Source organism: Aythya marila (assembly GCF_965140915.1).
Source record: "Aythya marila genome assembly, chromosome: 26".
Classification (NCBI taxonomy): domain Eukaryota; kingdom Metazoa; phylum Chordata; class Aves; order Anseriformes; family Anatidae; genus Aythya; species Aythya marila.
The window spans coordinates 4,324,143-4,342,800 of record NC_139067.1 but is presented as its reverse complement, the minus strand read 5'-3'; the positions used below and the strand labels follow the sequence as shown (position 1 = coordinate 4,342,800).

Genomic DNA, 18,658 nt, shown 5'->3' with positions numbered 1-18,658 from the left:
GGGGGGGTGGGCACGTTGTGCCAGAACGGCAGCAGCTGCGGGGTGCTGTGGGTACCAAGGGGACAACGAATCCACCCCAATAGCTGTTTGGGGGGGTACAAGGGGGTCCCAGACCCCAAAGTGGGGGACAGGGACCAGGCAGACCCCGCAGGGGTTCGTTAACACCGGGGGTTAATTAGGGGCTGTTCTGCTTCAACAACTGGCCCCAAGCCCCCTTTCTAGGGGTTTTGGCAGCCCGGAGCTGCCCCCCCAGCTGGGGGGGGGTCGCACCCCAACAATTTGGGGCCGTTTGTATGGACTCGCCGCCACCCAGCAGCGGGGCTGCTGCTACCACAGGCCGTTTATTTGAGGTTTTCTGCCACCCTACAGAGCCCCCCCCCCCACACGGACCCCCCAGCCAGCACCCCCCAGCCAGAAAACCCCGGGGACACCGCAGACAGCGGGGGGGGTTGTGGTTTTGGGGTCCCCCCCAATGCTGCAGGGAGGCCGTGGTGCCCCGGTTGGTGCTGGCAGAAAGGTTCCCCCCGGTACCCCGAGCTCTGCCCCCCCCCTACAAAGCAGCAGCAGCTAAAAACCAGCTCGGGGAGCCGCTTCCCCAGTTTGCCCAGTTTCCCCCAGTCCGGGACGCCCACGGCGAGAGTTCTGTTGGTGGGAAGGAGGCGCTGGGGCGGTGCTGATCCCATGGGCGCTGGGCGCAGTCTGGCAGCACGGGGCCGCGATGGCTGGCGAGACCCCAAAAGCGAGACCCCAACATTTTGGGGGTGCCGGAGTGCAGAGACGAGGAGGGGGCAGGCCCCGAATGAAGGCGTTGCTTCCTTTTTTGGGGGGGGGGAACATCGACGGGCACTGGGGGTGCTGACACGACACCGCAGCGGCCTGGCCACGAAGGGGACACCGAGGGGGGAGCAGCGACCCCTTCCCCAGCACCCAGACCCGGCGCTGAGCTCGTGGGGAGGGGCACAATGGGAAGGGAGCCCCCCCCCGGGGCGCTAGGCGTAGTCCAGCTGGGCCGGGCTGCAGCTGCCCTCGCTCTTGTGCTCAGCCGCGGGCACCCCGGCCTTGCCCTCGCCGCCGCCGCCGCCGTCGAGGGGCTTGGCAGCCATATAGTCCCGCACCTCCAGCTCCAGCTTCTTGGCCTTCAGGGCCGCCGTGTGCAGCTTCTCCAGGAAATCCGGCATACCTGGGGGGGAGGCAGGGGTCAGCGGGGCTCTCACCCACCCCCCCGCCGCCCCCTCCCCGCTCTCATTTCTCTCGTTTCTCTCCTTTCTCCCCAGCAGCAGGAGCCGAGGCCCAGCTCGCCTCAGAGCGGCCCCACGGAGGCGTTTTGTTGGTTTGGGTTCTTTTTTTTCTCCCCCCCCCCCTCATTTCCTGCCCCCGAGTTCAGCCCGACCGCAAGGCAGGCAGGCTGCGAGGCTCCCTCGCCCCAGACGTGCCTGGTGGTGAAACAGCCCCAGCTCCAACAGGCTCTGTGGTGGCTGAGAACAAGGGCCGGGTACTCTTTTGGGGGGTATTTTGTGAGGTTTTAGATTTAAACGAAAACAAATCCCTCCTTTGACTCACTGAGGGCTCTGCAGGAAGGGCACAGAGCGTGCAGGAGGTCAGGGCCAAGCTCCTGGCAGCCCCCTGGTGCCCCAGCTCTGCTGCAGGTGGCTGTGGAGTGAGCCCGGCTGTGTCCTGAGGTGCTGCAGGGCTCAAACCCACCGGGCTCAGCCCCACGAGGAGGTTCCTAAAAGTTTCCTTTCCTCCCCCACTGCGGTTAAAGCCCAACTGCAGCGTGCCCAGCACTCACAGCGAGAGCTGAGAGGTGCAAGCGCTGCCCTGGTGCAGTGACAGGGGTCTGGGGATGCTGCCCCCAGCCCCTACTGCCCCCAGGGGGGCACTGAGCGGCTTAAACCAGGCAAAACCAGGTTGTGGGGTAAAAAGAGGGCTGGGGGGGGGCAGGAGGTGGGTGTGCTGCATGCAGGGAGCGGCTGCGTTCAGACTCCGCCATCTACCGCAAAGCACGTGATGGGGAGAGGAAAAAAGAAAAAAAAAAGACAAGCTTTCGCAAGAAGTGGGTTTTGGTTTTATTCCCCCCCCCACTTGAGCTGCAGCGAGCAGCTGGAGCCTTAGGGCGGCCCCCTTGTGGGAGTCCCAGCAGGTGCTGCACTTACAGGAGTTTTCTCTCCTGTTTGCTGACATAACAGGGAAGAACGACAGCCCAGAGCTGCTCTGAAGTAAGGACAAACCAGCTCATTTCAGTGAAAAATGAAAGAGGATCCTGCTGGGCTCTCATTCTGCCCGGACTCTTTCCTCCTTGCTGCCCGTAAGCCAGGCACAGCTCCCTACCCACAGAAAGGGACGGGCAGCTGCAGCACCACCAGCCCCACAGCTCCGTTTTTAACCATTTTCAACCTTTCCTGCCCCGAGGGGGCTCAGGAGGGGGAAGGGGGGAGCGCCCACGTGCACCCAGAGCAAGGAGACAGCGGTGCTGCAGGCAGGACTCACCGCTCGACACCATCCAGCTGACGCAGTACCGCGGGAACACCGTCTGCGGGTTGTCGCTGTAGGTCAGCAGGTAGTCGAAACCGTTCTGCAGGAGGAGGAGGCTCCGTGAGCTCCCAGCAGGCTGCCCACAGCCCCCCCAGCGAGCGCTGCTGGCCCTCAGGAAGCAGACGAAGTGTTAAAGAGGGAAGCACGGTGGTGGTGTGGAGCAGGAAAGACCCGGTGAGGGCACACGGGGAGTTTTTAGAGGTGGTTTTTGTGGAGAAGGAAGGAGTCAGCTGCCTGCATTGACCCCACACAGCCTCTTCAGGCTCTAGGCAGCCTACAGAGATCCAGCAGCACTTGTTGTGAGAAGATTTGGTTGTAGCACTCGATGTTAAGAGGCTCGAGGCTTTTTTTTGAAGGCATCTGGGTCTCTGGAGCAACGCGTTCAGCTCCCCAGGGGCACCCAACTCCTGTGGGAAGGGCCTCGAGCTCCCGAGCCAGCACTTGCAGCCCTTACCCCCTAGGGTGAGAAGCAGCCTCGCACCCGCGCTGCCCAGCCCCCAGGACACACCTCGTCAAAGGTCTTGTGCGGGCGGATAACCATCTGCGACTCGTAGGTCCTCACCCGAACGTACTCCGGGTCCTCCGGGACGCTCGGGTGCTCCACAGCCCTGCGGGGACAGACGGGGGCATCAGAGGATGGGCTCTGCACGGGGACGGCGCCCAGCACCAGCCCAGCCTCGACTATGTGGGAACTGGAGCTGCTTTTGAGAATGAGGCTGGATTTTCAGGCAGCTCCTTCAGGTTTTGAAGGAATTTTGGGAAAAAGCTCATTAAATCCACACCCAGCTCGTAGCAGTTGGTCTCAGCTTTGTTTTACGGGTGGGAAATGAAGGATTTCAGCTGCAGGACGTGACCTTAGTGTGAGACCCGTGGATCAAGGGGCACCACCGACCTCACGGCCTGGCAGAAAGACCTCAGGAGCTTGGCCAGGCCGAGCTGGCACACCACGTACACGTACCGTGACACCAGGACCATCAGGTTGTTCTCCTTGTCCACGCTGTAGCGGCGAACGTAGACGTAGTCTCGTGAGTACATCGGGTACTGGGGGGAGAGAGAGAGAGAAGCGGCGTCAGCCCTGCCTGCTGCGGAGGTGCGGTGAGGAAACAGGAGAGGAAAGGAGGAGGAATCCCTCACCGGGAAGTGGGTCACCCAGTGAATCACTTCGGAGCCCGTGGCCAGGTCTCTCTCGATGACATCCAGCTTGATGACCAGCGAGTCCCACTTCTTCCTGTACTCCGTGTCCAGCTGGCAGCAACGAGAGGCTGAGTCAGAGCCACGGAACCCCCAGCGCTGCTGCGGGACAACAACCAGCCCTGCTCCTCGCCCCATGGAATTAGAAATTCCTGGGCGATGCCGGGAGAAGGGGAAGGCAGGAGGGCTGCACTGCCCCGCAGGGCTCGTGGGAGGCAGCCAGGAGCAGGGATGTGGAGGGTTCCTGCAGCCCAGCACAGCCCGCGTGTGCCAACACCTCAATTCCAGCTGGGCTGAGCAGCGGAACCCAACCAGGGCGTGGGATGACCTCGTCCTGCTCCTGGTCTATGCTACAGGCTGTCCTGGGTGGGGGTAGGTCGGGCAGACGGATGCCATTCCCCATTTCTGCTCCCCACCCCCTGGCAGCAGGGCTCCACTCACCTGGACGTTGAAGAACTGCCTGGGAGTCACGTCTGTGTACGTCCCAAACACTGCAGCAAAGAGAACGTGTTCAGTCACGGGAAAATGCAAGTTTTACACCCCAGAAGCCAACCTGCCCTTCTCATCTCGCTGCACCGAGGCAGGCGTTGGGGCTGGGATCCCCCCCGAAGGGCTGTGAGGGGAAGGGACCCGGGAGGGGGAAGCGCAGGACGGGATTTCACATTTTTTCCTGCAGACAGAGGCCAGGCAGGACGCACGAGGCGCAGCCGGTGCCAGATGTGGGGAAGAAGCCGCACGCGGGGCGCAGCGGGCGGTACCTCGGTACTGGTAGAGGTGGGTGCCCTCGATGGGGCGCCGCCAGAGCTTGAAGTGCTTCTTGTCCATGATCATCTCCCAGGGCTGCTCCCCGGGGGCGCGCACTGCATCCCGCTCCGACGCGGGGTCCGGGTGCTGGTACTCATCTGGGGAGCCGCCGCGAAGCATGGCCGAGATGTTCTCCATGTGCTTCATCTCCTGTGCAGAGCTGGGGGGACACAGAGCAGTTAGAGACCAACCCGGGCACGGGACGGAGCCCGGGAGACCTGCAAAGCCTCCACGCGGAGCTAAAGGCAGCGCCTGGGGCTCGGTGCTGCAGAACGGCAGGGATCACTCGCTGGGCTGTGAAACACAGCCAGCGGGGCTGCAGCTTCCCTGGGTGTTTAACTTTGGTCCCCAGGGTCCTGCGTTATCACAGAGCATTGAAACTTCGCTCTGGTGCGTTCAGGAGGGGCTCCCCTCGCGTTCTCTCTCCCCAGGTAGAAGCCCACCGTGGCTAAAAGCAGTTGCTGAGGCTGCAGGCCCCAGGGCAGGGCCCTGCCTTCCAGGAGAGGACCCAAAACCCCACGGGACACGAGCGGCTGCTCCGTGAGCGCTGCTTCTCAGGGGAGGTGCAGGAGGGCGGCGGGGCAGAGCCCGAAGGAGCAGGCAGAATTCTCCCCCGAGAGGAGGGGGGCGGCCAAAGCTCCCAGCACCTCCCGAGGCTGCAGCGGGAGCAGGGTCGGGTTGGGTTTGGTTGGGAGCAGAACGGAGCAGGAGGAGCCCAGGGAAGGAGGGACACGAGGAAGAAGTGTTTGGGGAAGGCAGTGACTGAGTGCTCGCAGCACCAGCACGGTGCTGAGTCAGCGTGGGAGCAGCAGCCAGGGCCGGGGGGGCACTCGGGGGGTGGCACCCACGGGAGGATGGAGACCCCACAGCACCCCGAGAGGAGACGGGGAGGGAAGGGGAGGGATTGGTGCTGCTCTGGAGCCCGAGCTGCACGCAGCAGCCAGCAGGAATAAGGCAAAGAGGACCACGAGGACCACCTGCAGCGGGAGGACAGCACGGGGGGGCTCTGCACACCACCAAAACCCCAAAATTAAACATCAAAAAAAGGGAAAACCTGCCCGTTTGGAGCTGCAGCCCCACCTGCACCACCCCACGATCAAACCTCCGCCCGGCTCGCGGTGCAGCCCCCTGCGGACACGGGGTCCTCACTCGCTGCCTGCAGCGCCCCCAGCCCCGCCGCCACCCCGAGATACTAATTAGGTGGGGTAATTAGCATCAGCCTTAATGAAACTGCCGCCTGGGAGCTGCGAGGCAGGTCTCGCTCGTCGGGTGAGGGCGGCTTGGTGGTGCCGGGGAGCCCCCGAGCTGCCCACACCGGGAACAAAACCCCACAGAGATCCAGGCAGGAGGGGGCAGCTGCACCCCATAAGTGTGGGGCACGGGGGGAGCCCCGCTCCCTGCGTAAAGCCCGGCCCCATCCCGCGTGCCAAGGGCCAGGAGCGGCAGCGTTCCAGCCCCGTGCCCAGCGGGTGCCAGCGCCAGGCCCCGCGATTTATTTCGGGCACAGGGAGCAGCCGGGCCCCGCTGCAGGGCCCTGGGGTCAGGCTGACCTCTGCCTGAGGCGGCAGCGAGCAGAAAACAAAACAAAAACCCAAATAAACCCAGCAGCAGCACCTGCCGGGAAACACGCCCCGTCCCTACCTCCCGCCCCCTGAGGTGTGCAAAGAGTAAAAATGTGATAAAAGAGCTTAAATTCCCCCAAAACGGGCCTGTGCTGCTGCAGCTGCTGGGATCGAGCACTTGGGGAAGAGCGAGGGCTCAGAGCCCAGCAGCTCGTGGGCATTTTCTGCCCCAAACTCCTGGGTTTCCTTGCCCCTTTCCCCCTCCACGTCCCGAAGCCCCAGGCGAGCTCCACACCAAAGGGTTTTTTAATCCCCCGAGGCGCAGCTCGCACCCTGCTGGCTCCTGAGCAAATTGGCTCAGGGCCTCCAACCCCAAACCCAGAGCGAAGGCACGAGGAGGGGAGCAGGGACACCAAGGCGAGGGCACCGGGAGGGGATTGGGGCCGTCCCCGTAACCTTGAAGCGAGCGGCTCGGCCCCGAGTTTAATCCCACTCCTAATCCAAACCCTGCTGAGGCCACCACAAAGCGTGGCACCGGGTTTGCCGTCCCCATACCGGCCCCAAAACACCTCGTGGCACGTGGGCGAGCCGCCTCCCTCGGGAATAAAATGGGATTTCTCCTCTCCTGGGCTGCTCAAAGGTCGGCAGCGCACCCCTGAAGCACCCCAAGCTGCCCCAAAGCAGGGGGGAGGGGTGCAAGCGAGGGGCGGGCCTCGTTAAGGCGAGGATTTAATTGATTATTAGCTAAGCTCCTTAATGCAGTGCCAGGCACTGAGCCCCTACAGGGCGCTGAGCACCCACAGGACGGCGCGGCCGCGCGCTCGAGGCGCTGGGAGCTGGAATTGAAGAGGAGGAAAAGGCGGCGCTGCCGCGGCGTGCCAGAGCTGCCCATTAAGTTTTAATTACCCCCCCCCCCAGGTCCCAGCCTGTACTCACTAATTACGCTGCAACGAAGCCAGGGCGATCCCAAAAAAAACACCAAAAAAATGCCAAAAAGACCCAGCCTGGCCCCATCCCACCATAGTGAGGGTACCCTAGGGTGTCTGGGGGGTGCCCACCCCATGGGTTTGGTGGGACATCCCCAGCCTGGGGGCACCCTGAGATGTTGGGGGGGGGGGGGGGGGAATTAGGGACCTTCCCTGTCGGTTCTGGGGTTAATCCCATGCCTGAAGGGGTCAGGAGGCTTCCCCAAGGGCTTTAGGGGGACCACAAGACTTAGGATTTTGTGGTAAGGGGGGGGGGGGGAGTTGGGGACCTCCCTGAGGGTTTGGGGGGCACCCCAAGCATGGGGGGGGTCAGGGGCATTCCCAGAAGTCTGGGGGGGCACTTCCAGGTGTGGGGGCTCAGGCAGCATCCCCAGGAATTTGGGGGGGGTCCCCCTGCCTAGGGGGTGGGCAAGGACCCTCTGCGGGTGTTCAGGGCCACCCTCAGGCATGAGGGGAGAAGGGGGGGGGTCAGGGATACCCCCAGGGGCTTGGGGGACGCCCCCAAGGGCTTTGGGGGGGGGAACCCTCTAACATGAGGGGCTTGGGGGGTGGGCAAGGACCCTCCGTGGTGGTTTGTGACCACCCTCAGGCATGGGGGGGGGGGGGGGGGGGCTCAGGGGCACCCCCAAGATCTCAGAGCTCCCTCCCGGCTGTGGGGGCTCAGGGACATCCCCAGGAGCTGGGGACCCCAACAGATCCGGGGGCTCAGGGGGCACCCCGAGGAGCTCGGGGGGGGGTCCCTGCGAGTCAGGACCCTCGGGGAAGGGGGGGCGCGGGGTGGGGGTCGGGGGGCACGCACCGCTGCAGCTCCTCCTCCTCGATGCGCTGCCCGTCCCACACGAAGACCCCGGCCAGGGCGGCCATGAGGCGGGCGGCGGCGAGGGCGGGGCGGCCCCGGGCCAGCCCCCGTCCCCCCCCGGGCCCTCCTCCTCCTCCTCCTCCTCCTCCTCCTCCTCCTCCTCCTGCTGCTGCCCGCCGCCCCCCCCCTCTCTCCTCAGCCCCGCCGCCCCCCCGCTGCCGGCCCCTCCGCGGCCTCCTCGCTCGCTGCCCGCCGCCGGAGCCGCAGTGCAGCAGGCCCAGCAGGCCCAGCAGGCCGCGCCGCCCCGCCTGGCCCCCGGCGGGAGGAGAGGGAGGAGGAGGAGGAGGGCGGGGAGGAGGCGGCGGCAGGCCCGAGGCCGGCGGGCGGAGGCCCAGGCGCGAGGCCCGGACGAGGAGGCCGAGGAGCGGCCGCCGCGGCTGCAACATGCCGCCGCTCTGCCCCCGCCGCCGTCGCGCGGCGTCTGACGTCAGCGCGCCGCGCCGCCCGCTCCTCATTGGGCGCCGCCGCCACCGCCCCGCGCGGCGATTGGGTGGGGAAGGAGGGGGTGGGCGGGGTCTGCAGGGGGTGGGCGGGGACAGGGCGATAGGGGGCGGGGCTTGGCGCGGGGGGCGGGGTTTGGGGGCACGGGGCTGGATGGGGCCGGGGGCTGTGGGGTCGGGGGCAGCCGCCCCTAATTGTGGGGTGTGGGGGCACAGCCCTGTATGCACTGGGGTGCGGGGGCACAGGGCACTACTGGGGGGCGGGGGGCACAGCCCTTTATGGGGTGCCTGTATTTATTGGGGTGGGGGACACCAGCCTTGATTTATTGGGGTCCAGGGGGCACAGGACTTTATTTATGGGGGTTTGGGGCACCAGCCTTTATTTATTGGGGTGCAGGAGGACAGGCCACTATTTATTGGGGTGCTGGGGGCACAGTCCTTTATTGGGGTGCTGGGTACAGGCCTTTATTTTTTGGGGTGTGGGGGCCACAGGACTTTATTTACTGGGGTTTGGAGCACCAGCCTTTATTTATTGGGGTTCAGGGGGCGCAGGCATCTAATTACTGGGGTTTAGGGGCACAGGATTTTATTTATGGGGGCGCAAGCCTTTATTTATTGGGGTGCACAGCACAGGCCTATATTCATTGGGGTATGGGGCCACAGGACGTTATGTATTGGGGTGCGCAGCACCAACCTCTATTTGTTGGGGTGCGGGGGGCACCTGGACTTTGTTTATTGGGGTGTGGGGGTACAGGCCACTATTTATTGGGGTGCTGAGGGCACAGCCCTTTATGGGGGTGCAGGGCACACGCCTTTTATTTATTGGGGTGGGCAGGACTTTATTGGGATATGGGGGCACAGGCCTTTATTTATTGGGGTGTGGGGACTCAGACCCTTATTTATTGGGGTGGGAGCACTGACCTGTGCTTATTGGGGTGCGGAGGGCACAGGCCTTTACTTATTGGGGTGGGGGCACCAGCCGGTATTTATTGGGGTGCGTGGCAGCGGGTGCAGTCCAGGGGCATTTCTTGGGGTTCTGGCACAGGCGCTTAGAGGGGTGCAGGGCAACGGGGCGCAGGCGAGGGCATTTCGTGGGGTGCACAGGGCATGGGGCAGGGCAGCACAGGCCTTTATAGGGGCGCAAGGATCAGGGGGGGGGACTTAGGAGGGGCTGCCAAGTGGGGTGCGTGGCAGGGACGTTTTTTGGGGTGGAGGACAGCAGCAGACAGCGGGGATATTTATCGGGGCGCAGAGCAGCACGAGGGGGGAGCAGCGTGGAGCCCCCCCCCCACAGCTTTAGGATAAAACCCGGCCCCGAACCCCCCGCCCCTGGTTTTGGGAACAAAGCGCAGGCAGGCACCGGGCACTATGTACACGGGTTTATTCCTCTGGAAAAGGGCAGGGCGCGGGACGGGGCCGAGGTGCGGGGTGTGGGGGACACGGGGACGGTGACAGAGGGGTGGCACATGGCCCCCCCCACACCCCGACACCTCGGGGACCCCCCCGCGTCCCGCCCCGACCTCCTGGAGCTACGTTTGTTAGTAGGGTGGGGGCGTCGCGTCCTTTTCCTTTTTTGGGGTTTTTACAGAAATACAGTGTTTATGCACAAGACTATTTACAGACGAGCCCTCCCTTGCATAGAGGCGCCGGGGGGGGGAAGGGGGGGAACCCAAATCATTTTCCGGACACCCCAGCACCCCCAGACCTGGTTATTTTTGGCCGAGGGGGCAGCAGCGGGGTGGTGGGACGGGGAGAACGGCACTGGGGCTGTGCTGGACCCTTCAGATGACGCTGCCGGTGCCCGGATCAAAGCCCCGATGGTTTTGGGGCTGTGACGGAGCCACCCCCGGTCACATCCTGAGCCCCAGCGGGCGGCCGAATCCTGCCCAGGCAGCAGGAGGAGGAAGAGGAGCAAGCGGGATGAAGCAGCAGGGCAGGGAACGGGGTGAGGAGCATTTGGAAGAGGGGAGCAGCATCGCGCAGCGTGCCGGCCCTAAAACTCCTCCTGGAGCCCCCCGCACCTCTGCCGAGCCGCCCCGCTGCTCCCGGGCTGGCACACCCACCCCGCGCAGCTTTCCCTGCTCAATTTGCCCCAAACAGCCCCAAAACAAGGCTGCTCTCCTTGCTGGCTGCCGTCTGGGTTTGGCTGCGGGACTCTCGGCACCGCGCGGCTCCCGGCAGCATCCCTCGGGGCTGGTGGAGGAGCGGGGCGGTGAATTCATTCATTAAAAGCGGGGCAGAAAAACCATTAAAAGGGAGCGAAAAGCAAACCAGTCCCATTTCCGCGGAGGTCAGGAACTTGCATAAAAGCCACAGCCGCAGGCGCCCACCTCGGAGCTGCTTCTCGGGGCCGGCGCCGTACAAAAACCTTGGGATTTTCCTTGGGTTTGCAGCCCAGGGAGGTGCCGCAGGGGTGCGGGTCGCTCCCGGGGCAGCTCCTCCGGTGCCGTGCCCCCCCCCGCCAGCCTCACCGCGGGCACGGCGACGTCCTGGAAGCACCCCCGGCGGGCGGCGAGCCTCAGGAGTAAAGTGCAAAACGCGCGCCATGGGCACGAGCCGCGGGAGGGGAGCGGTGCCAGGGGGGTCGGTGCTGTGCCTGCCCCCCTGCTGGGGCTGCTGCAGCCCCCTCCTCTCCCATGGCACCTCTCTGCGTGCACCGACACGCTGGCACCGACACGCTGGCACACGCGTGTGCCTGGTGGTGCAGGCAGGGTGGGCTGGGGCCGAGCTCGCAGCCTCCGTCCCGGTGCCCCGTGGTCCGCAGGGGGGGAAGGAGGGCTCGGGGGGCGGCCTCGGGGCTCGCCCCCGTCTCTAAATCCAACTCTAAAACCAGTCCTTCACGCGGGACAGCCAGCACGGCGCCCCCACGGCGAAGCAGCCGGGACCGGCAGCCCCGGGGGAGGGCAAGTTTCGGGGGGGGGGCACGGAGCCCTGCCCGCGCCCCGGAGCCGCGGCGGCCTCAGGGGGTGTACGCCGGGGGTGGCTGGAACTGGTTGATCACCTCGTACTCGGCCGGGTAGGGCTCGTTCTCCTCCATCTCCGACAGCAGCTCCAGGGCCTGCTCCTCCTCCTCGGTGGGGTAGTGGCGCAGCAGGTTGGCGGCCGTGGCGAGGATGGAGGCGCCCCCGGCCCCCGCCACCAGGTAGAAGCTGACGGCGAAGGTGACGTAGACCTGGGAGCCGTGGTACTTCTTGTGCTGCTGCTGCTGCGCCAGGATCAGCTCCGAGGCCCAGTAGCAGAAGCCGATGACGGTGGCGCACTGCAGGACTTGGGGGGGGGAAGAACAGCGGTTGAGGCACCAGGAAGGAATAAAAATCAGTAAATTTACTTCATGGCTAAGGCAAAGCCCCCCACGGCCGTGCTCTGCTTGCCAGGGGAGTGGAGCAGGCAGAGAGCGAGGTATTGGGGCAAAAAAAGAGCCTGCCCAGCCCGTGGAGGTACCAGAAGGCTGAAATTCATCACAGGAAGGAGGAAAGCAGCAGGGAGAGGAGCGCAGCCTGACGGAGCCTCCCCTCTGCCTCCAGGCCAGCAGGGAAAGAAGAGGCTGAGCGCCTCCCTGTGAGCCTGGACGCTGCTGTGCTAAGGGTGTTTGTCCCCATCTCTGTGGGGGAGCCAGGTTAGGGAGGAAAAGCAGCAGAAAAATAAAGGAGCTCCCCTGGCGTGGCTCTGAGGAAGCAAACCAGCTCGCCCGGCTCATGATAAAGGAGGAGGAGCAGCGAGGCCGCGAAGCTGAAGGGATTTTGTGACCCAGAAGGAGCTGCACGGACACCTCGGTGCCCTGAGCCCCACGCCGTGGGCTCTGCAGCTCAGCGCCCTGACGTGCCGGCAGGGCTCAGGGGATGTAAACCTCCTGAGGCTGACTCACAGCACCCGACCTTCCCCACAAGGGCACGGATCTGCGCCACGGGAGCCCTTTGAGAAGCACAACTCACCGCCCCGTGCCCATCTGGAGGCGCTTGGTGTCCATCCCTGACCTCTGACCCCAGGATTTAGCTCCGGTTTGGAGGCCAGAGCTGCCCTTGAGGGCTCTGAGGCTGCTCTGGCTGCAGACAGAGCTAAGGAAGAGCTCTGCACATCGGCTGGGCAGCGCAGCCCCGAGCTGAAAACCCCTTTCCTCGGATCAGGGAAGGGAATCTGGGGTTTCCCCGTGCAGCTGCAGCGACAGCCCTGCCTGGTGTTACCTGTGAGGATGTGGGCGAAGGCGTAGCGGCGCGTGATCTTCAGCGCCGGGTGCTTGGGCCCGAAGACGTCCAGCAGGAAGGCCGAGAGGCTGCAGATGATGCCCAGGAAGCAGAAGGCGGCGATGACGCGGAGCAGCAGCACGGTCTGGGGGTTCATGCAGTAATCTGCGGGGACATGGGGCTGCTGAGCACGGCGGCAAGCTGCCCTCTTGACCTGACCCCTTCCCTGTGCCCTGATGGTTTCACCCTGCAGAGCTCTCCTCCGGGCTTGGAGAAGTGGTGCTGTGCACCTCTGCCCTCCGTGAACCCGACCTTTGTTAGCTGCGGGCAGGGCATTTTATGGGGTGCTGCTGCAGTGGAAATGAAAGCTGAGGGAACGCCTCCAAACAGGGCTGCGCAGGTTCCTTGTTTTGTATGAACTGGGAGTTTACCGGGGAGCCTCCTTGCTCTGACACCGCTCAGCTCCGGAGCTGAAGGAAGCCTGGTCCCGCACCTCCCCGGGACATTTCGGTGCTGCCGGGGTCACCCCACAGAACCCAACCCCATTTACCCCCATCTCGGGCACGCCGAGCCCTGGGGCCAGCCGAGGTGCTGCCGGACCCGCCCCGGGCTGGGCTGAGGTCCCCAGGAGTCACCTCCCTGGGAGCTGTTTACGAGCAGCACCTGACCCAGCCTGGGGACAAACCCTTCAATTAGGGGAAATTAGCGTGCAGACGGGGCAGGATCCTCTTCCTGGCAGCTCACCGGGGCTCTGCGCTGCCGTGACCCCACAAACACGAAGGATGTTTGCCCTAAAGGCGTGTGGGGGTGATCGCATGCGGGGAAACCGGGTGGGTTTGCGCCAGAAAAACACCCGTGGGTGGGGAGAGGGAGAAGGAAAGGGCAGGCACGAGTCCCTCGGAACCGTGTTCCCCAAACGCCCCCGCTGCAGGGCACGGCTCGGCCACCCCAAAACCCCTCCGTGCCGGGAGGGCAGGGCGCTGCTCCCCTCCTCTTCCCCTTCTCATCTCCCCACCGAGCTGTTCTGGTGCTCCCCGGGCCCTGCGGGGCGGTGGCGAGCACTTCCCGGCTCCAGCACCGAAGGAGAAGCAGCGAGGGGGATCCCGGGGGAAGTTGAAACCTTGGCTAAAAGCCACAGCGGGCACGAGTGGTCTGTCTGTCTGTCTGTCCTTCTGTCTGTCTGTCTGTCCTTCCGTCTGTCTGTCTGCCCCGGGTGGCACAGAGCTGGAGTTACAGCCTGGGGCCTCCCAGGAGCACGGGGAGCTTCCAACCAGGCTGCCCCACGGGATAACCCGAGCTGGAGGGGACCCCCTCCCCGGAGCCCTGCCGCTGCCTCCACTCAGCACCACCAAAAATGAATCCGTGGGCCTGAGTGCTGGCTGGGCGAACTCCAGAAATCACCACGGTTGGAAAATCCCTCCTCACCCTGTACACACAGCCCCTGCCACCACTGGCACCACTGACCCTGTCCCCAAGCACCACGTCCAACCCCTCCTTGAACACCCCCAGGGACGGGGACTCCCCCACCTCCCTGGGCAACCCGTCCCAGTGCCTGCCTGCTCTGTCTGAGCAGCAATGGCTCCTCATTCCCCACCTGAACCTCCCCTGGCACAACTCGAGGCCGTTCCCTCTGCTCCTGTCAGTTCCCTGTGCGCAGAGGCCGCCCCCCAGCCCCTCCTTCCAGGCAGTTGCAGAGAGCAATGAGCTCTGCCCTGAGCCTCCTCTTCTCCAGCCCTCTTCTCGATGCCCTTCTTGCAGTGAGGGGCCTCAGCCGGGAGAAGCCCCCCCACGTCCCCAGGAGCCCCTCCCAGCTCCTGACCACCTCTGGGGGCAGGTCCCCACCCTGCCACCCACCCCGAGCTCCCCGTCCCAGCTCCGTGCTGTCCCCTCAGCTCCTGGCGCTGTCCCCAGGGATCAGCGTTGCCCCTCTGCTTCCCTTGGGAACAAACTAAACCCCCAGGATCTGCCCCTAAACCCCCTCCCCTTGCTTCCTACACCCCCAGGGCCTGACCCCACACCCCCAGGAACCGGCTCCTAACCCCCTTCCCCTGAACTGCCAGGATCTGCCCCCACACCCCTTCCCCCAGTCCCTACACCCCCGGGGCCAGTCCCTAACCCCCTTCCCCCAACCCCTACCCCTATTCCCAGGCCCCTAAAGCCCCGAGACTGGACCCTACACCCCTAGGACTGGCTCCTAATCCCCTTCCCTGGCCCCTAAAACCCTGGGATCTGCCCCTACACCCCTTTCCCTGGCCCCTAACTCCCCGGGGTCGAGCCCCACACCCCCCTCCCCCGGTTGTTACAGCCCCAGGGCCTGACCCTACACCCTAAGACCAGCTCCTACCCACCCCTGTTCCTCAGCCCCTACACCCCAGGATCTGCCCCTACACCCCTGGGGTGTAGGGACTACACTCCCTGACCCCCAAACCCTCAGGACCTGCTCCTAACCCCCGGGACTGAACCCTACACCCCTTCTCCCGGCCCAACCCCCTTCCAAGGCCCTGAAGACCCGGGATCGGGCCCTAAACCCCCAGGATCGACCCCTAACCCCCCCGGAATCAGGCCCTAAACCCCTGGAACCTGCCCCTACCCCTGCTCCCCAGCCCCTAACCCCAAGGACTGGACCCTACACCTCTTCTCCCGGCCCCAAACCCCCTTCCCTGGCCCTGAAGACCCCGAATAGGGCCCTAAACCCCCCGGGATCGGGCCCTAAACCCCGGTGACCTACCCTTAACCCCCGGCACTGGACCCTACACCCCTTCCCCGGCCCCAAACCCCTTTCTCAGGCCCCGAACCCCCCGGATCGGGCCCTAAACCCCCCGGGCCCTGCCCCTGCCCCTGCCCCTTCCCCTCCCGGTCCCGGTCCGTCCCCGTGCCCCCGGTCTCACCGCGCAGCAGCTCGGGCTCCACGTAGCCCAGCACATCGGCGACGCCCAGCTCCTGCCGGCCGCAGGTGCCGCCGTGGATGCGGAGCCAGGCGGGCTCGGCCAGCGCCGTGCAGAGCGCCGTGATGGACAGCGCCCCGGGCAGCGCCGACGCCAGGCTCCGCTCCGGCTGCTTCGGCAGCCCCCCCCCGCCTCCGCCGCCGGCCCCGCCGCCCGCCGCCCCCCTCCGCCGCCGCCCCCCGGGCAGCCCCGGCCCGCCGGGGGTGTACATGGCGCCCGGCCCCGGCCCCGGCTCCCGGCTCCGGTTCCGCTTCCGGCCGCGGTCCGGTTCCGCTTCCGGCCCCGCCCCGCGGCTCGGCTGCTTCCGCTTCTTCCGCTTCCGGCGGCGGCGGGCGGCATGAAGGAGGCGCTGCAGCCGCTGTGCCGGGTGGCCGCGCACCCCGAGGCCCGCTGCTGGTTCCTGGCCTGGAGCCCCGGCGGCGGCCTCCTGGCGTCCTGCGGCGGGGACCGAACCGTGCGGCTCTGGGCGAGGGAAGGTGCGGGGCGGGGCCAGGAGCCGGGGGGGCGGGGTCATGTGAAGGGGCGGGGTCATGGAAAGGGGGCGGGGGCAGGGAGGGGGTGGGGCAAGGGGCGGGGTCAGGGGTGAGGCAAGGGGAGGGGGCGGGGTCACAGATGCAGGGGGCGGGGCCACAAGAGGTGGGTGGGGCCACGAAGGGGCTGTGGGGAGGGGCGGGGCTGGGGGAGCTGGGGGAGGAGCCCCAGGGAGTGGGGGCGGGGCCATGGGAGCTCTGAGGGAGGGGCTGGGGAAGGGGCGGGGCCACAGGGCTGGAGGCGGGGTGAGGGGAGCTGAGGGGGTGGGACCACGAGTTGTGAGGGCGGGGGCACAGCACGGGGCGGGGCCAAAGGCATGATGTGGGAGGGGTCCTGGGGAGGGTGGGGCCGCGAGGGGCGGGGCTTAAAGCTAGGGGCGGGGCTAAAGGCAGGGAGAGGGTGGGGCCTGAGGGCAACGGGGGTGGAGCCTGCGGAGGTGGGCGGTGCCTGAGGCCACACCCCCTCCCCTCGCCCCCCCCCCCGTTCCCCCCCCCCAGGGCCGGGCTGGGCGTGCCGGGTGGTGCTGGGGGAGGGGCACCAGCGCACGGTGCGGCGCGTGGCCTGGTCGCCCTGCGGCTCCTACCTGGCCTCCGCCAGCTTCGACGCCACCACCTGCATCTGGAAGAAGGGCGACGACGGCTTCGAGGTGAGGCCCCCGCCCGGCCCCTGCCCCCCAGCCCTCACCCCGCCACGCCCTGACCCCCCCCCCGTCCCCTCTGCAGTGCGTGACCACGCTGGAGGGGCATGAGAATGAGGTGAAATCGGTGGCCTGGGCCCCCTCGGGCAACCTGCTGGCTACCTGCAGCCGCGACAAGAGCGTGTGGGTGTGGGAAGGTGAGTGGGACAACCCCGGGGGGCCCTGTGCCGCCTGTCCCCCCCCCCCAGTGCCCTAACGGGGAGCGCTGTGCCCGCAGTGGATGAGGAGGAGGAGTACGAGTGCGTCAGCGTCCTCAACTCGCACACGCAGGACGTCAAGCACGTGGTGTGGCACCCCAACCAGGAGGTGAGGGCGGCGCCAACGAGGGGCTGGGGGCTTTCTGTGGGTGCACAGCCCCTCAGTGCCCCCTGCCCCCCACCCCAGCTCTTGGCCTCAGCCAGCTACGACGACACGGTGAAGCTGTACCGCGAGGAGGAGGACGACTGGGTGTGCTGCGCCACGCTGGAGGGCCACGAGTCCACCGTGTGGAGCCTGGCCTTCGACCGCAGCGGCGAGCGCCTGGCGTCCTGCAGCGACGACAAGACGGTGCGCATCTGGCAGCAGTACAAGCCGGGCAACGAGGAAGGTGAGCGCCCCTCAGCCCCGTGAGGAGCAGCAGGGAACACGTCCAAGCCCCCGGGGCGTTGCTTGATTCACCCCCGGTGCTGAGTTTTTCCTCTCGCCGCCCAGGGGTGGCGTGCAGCGGCACCGACCCCACCTGGAAGTGCGTCTGCAACCTGTCGGGCTACCACTCCAGGACCATCTACGACGTGGCGTGGTGCGTGGCGGCGCGGCCCCGCTCCCCTCGGTTCCCTTTGGCTTGGGGGGGAGCGGGGCTGACCCCCTGCGCTGCCCCCCTGCAGGTGCCACCTCACCGGGGCGCTGGCCACGGCCTGCGGCGACGACGCCATCCGGGTCTTCGAGGAGAGCGCCTCGTCCACGCCGCAGCAGCCCACCTTCAGCCTCACCGCCCACGTGCCCCGCGCGCACTCGCAGGACGTCAACTGCGTGGCCTGGAACCCCAAGGAGCCGGGGCTGCTGGCCTCCTGCAGCGACGACGGCGAGATCGCCTTCTGGAAGTACCAGCGGCCCGAAGTCTGCTGAGAGCTCTCCCCAGAGGTTTCAGGCTGTGGTGCTGGCCACAAAGCCCCTTGTTGAGGAGAGGACGGGGCCGGGGTGGGCAACCTCCTGCATCCCACCTCCCCACAGCACTTGGACTTCAGCCCTTTGGCAGCCCGCGGCTGGGGGGTTTGGCAGGGCCAGAAAGGAGCCTGCCAGCCGTGGGGGTCCTGCCACGCTCCCCAGGGACACGCACAGTGGGGCAGCCCCCCTGCCAGGCTCAGGGAGACACCCCCAGGGCGATGCTTCTCCCTCCTGCTCCGCGCTCAATAAATCCTCACCCTGCTCGAAGCCTCCGGCTCTTCCTTTTGGGGCTGTCACCGCCCCACCTGGCCCCCGGGGGAGCGGGGTGTAAGCAGCAGGGTAGGGTGTGAGCAGCAGGGCAGGGTGTAAGAGCTGCCCCAGGGCTGGGGGAGGCTGGAGGGGGAGGCTGGCGACCAGGGAAGGGGTTGTACACCCCGTAACGCACAGCCCCATGGAGGTGGTGGGGGGTTGTGCCTGCCTGCTGCTCCCCGAAACTGCTACGGGGCAGCTCCTGGGGCCGGAGCTGACCTCTTTTCCTCCTGCCAAACCCCACACCGCCTGTTCTTCTTCCTGGCAGCTTGCTCTGCCTTAATTAGCTCTGCTAATGAACTTTTTGGAGCGGGCAGCGATGTGCAGCAAAGCCAAGGGCACGGAACTAAGTGTGAGCTGGGGACACACCAAAGTCCTTCAGCCTTGCTGTTGAACCCTTTAAGGTTAAAAAGTGGGTGGAAAACAGCCCCAACCGCTCCCATTTCCCCCCAACCACTCCTGCTTTCACCCTGCTTCC

At 66.1% G+C, this 18,658-nt stretch overlaps 3 protein-coding genes across 3 annotated transcripts; 1 reads left to right on the top strand and 2 right to left on the bottom strand.

Annotated features, from left to right (window-relative positions):
• Window positions 1–435: 435 nt before the first annotated feature.
• Window positions 436–8,055, bottom strand: STARD7 (StAR related lipid transfer domain containing 7). The gene is made up of 8 exons (XM_082779652.1): window positions 7,875–8,055; window positions 4,482–4,687; window positions 4,165–4,214; window positions 3,667–3,777; window positions 3,491–3,573; window positions 3,041–3,140; window positions 2,488–2,572; window positions 436–1,180 (listed from the first exon to the last, which is right to left on the bottom strand). The coding sequence occupies exons 1-8, from the start codon at window positions 7,937–7,939 to the stop codon at window positions 990–992; spliced, it is 891 nt and encodes a 296-aa protein (XP_082635778.1). The 5' UTR covers window positions 7,940–8,055; the 3' UTR covers window positions 436–989.
• A 1,683-nt stretch (window positions 8,056–9,738) lies between these two features.
• TMEM127 (transmembrane protein 127) lies at window positions 9,739–15,811 on the bottom strand. The gene is made up of 3 exons (XM_082779532.1): window positions 15,444–15,811; window positions 12,556–12,720; window positions 9,739–11,641 (listed from the first exon to the last, which is right to left on the bottom strand). The coding sequence occupies exons 1-3, from the start codon at window positions 15,709–15,711 to the stop codon at window positions 11,334–11,336; spliced, it is 741 nt and encodes a 246-aa protein (XP_082635658.1). The 5' UTR covers window positions 15,712–15,811; the 3' UTR covers window positions 9,739–11,333.
• CIAO1 (cytosolic iron-sulfur assembly component 1) lies at window positions 15,729–18,132 on the top strand. The gene is made up of 7 exons (XM_082779531.1): window positions 15,729–15,976; window positions 16,529–16,677; window positions 16,754–16,865; window positions 16,946–17,034; window positions 17,113–17,314; window positions 17,419–17,506; window positions 17,592–18,132. Exons 1-7 carry the CDS (start codon window positions 15,838–15,840, stop codon window positions 17,830–17,832), a joined length of 1,020 nt encoding a protein of 339 aa, XP_082635657.1. The 5' UTR covers window positions 15,729–15,837; the 3' UTR covers window positions 17,833–18,132.
• The last annotated feature ends 526 nt before the right edge of the window (window positions 18,133–18,658 follow it).

Bases quoted from the DNA above. Each gene is read 5' to 3' on its own strand.
- CIAO1 (XM_082779531.1), top strand. From the start codon at position 15,838: ATGAAGGAGGCGCTGCAGCCGCTGTGCCGGGTGGCCGCGCACCCCGAG. The intron at 16,866-16,945 runs GTGAGTGGGACA...CTGTGCCCGCAG, and splicing joins GAGCGTGTGGGTGTGGGAAG to TGGATGAGGAGGAGGAGTAC. The intron at 17,035-17,112 runs GTGAGGGCGGCG...CCCCCACCCCAG, and splicing joins TGTGGCACCCCAACCAGGAG to CTCTTGGCCTCAGCCAGCTA.
- TMEM127 (XM_082779532.1), bottom strand. From the start codon at position 15,711: ATGTACACCCCCGGCGGGCCGGGGCTGCCCGGGGGGCGGCGGCGGAGG. The intron at 12,721-15,443 runs GTGAGACCGGGG...ATGTCCCCGCAG, and splicing joins GGAGCCCGAGCTGCTGCGCG to ATTACTGCATGAACCCCCAG. The intron at 11,642-12,555 runs GTAACACCAGGC...CCCCCCCCCAAG, and splicing joins CTTCGCCCACATCCTCACAG to TCCTGCAGTGCGCCACCGTC.
- STARD7 (XM_082779652.1), bottom strand. From the start codon at position 7,939: ATGGCCGCCCTGGCCGGGGTCTTCGTGTGGGACGGGCAGCGCATCGAG. The intron at 4,688-7,874 runs GTGCGTGCCCCC...GTGTCCCCCCAG, and splicing joins GAGGAGGAGGAGCTGCAGCG to CTCTGCACAGGAGATGAAGC. The intron at 1,181-2,487 runs GTGAGTCCTGCC...CCTCCCCCCCAG, and splicing joins CAGCTGGATGGTGTCGAGCG to GTATGCCGGATTTCCTGGAG.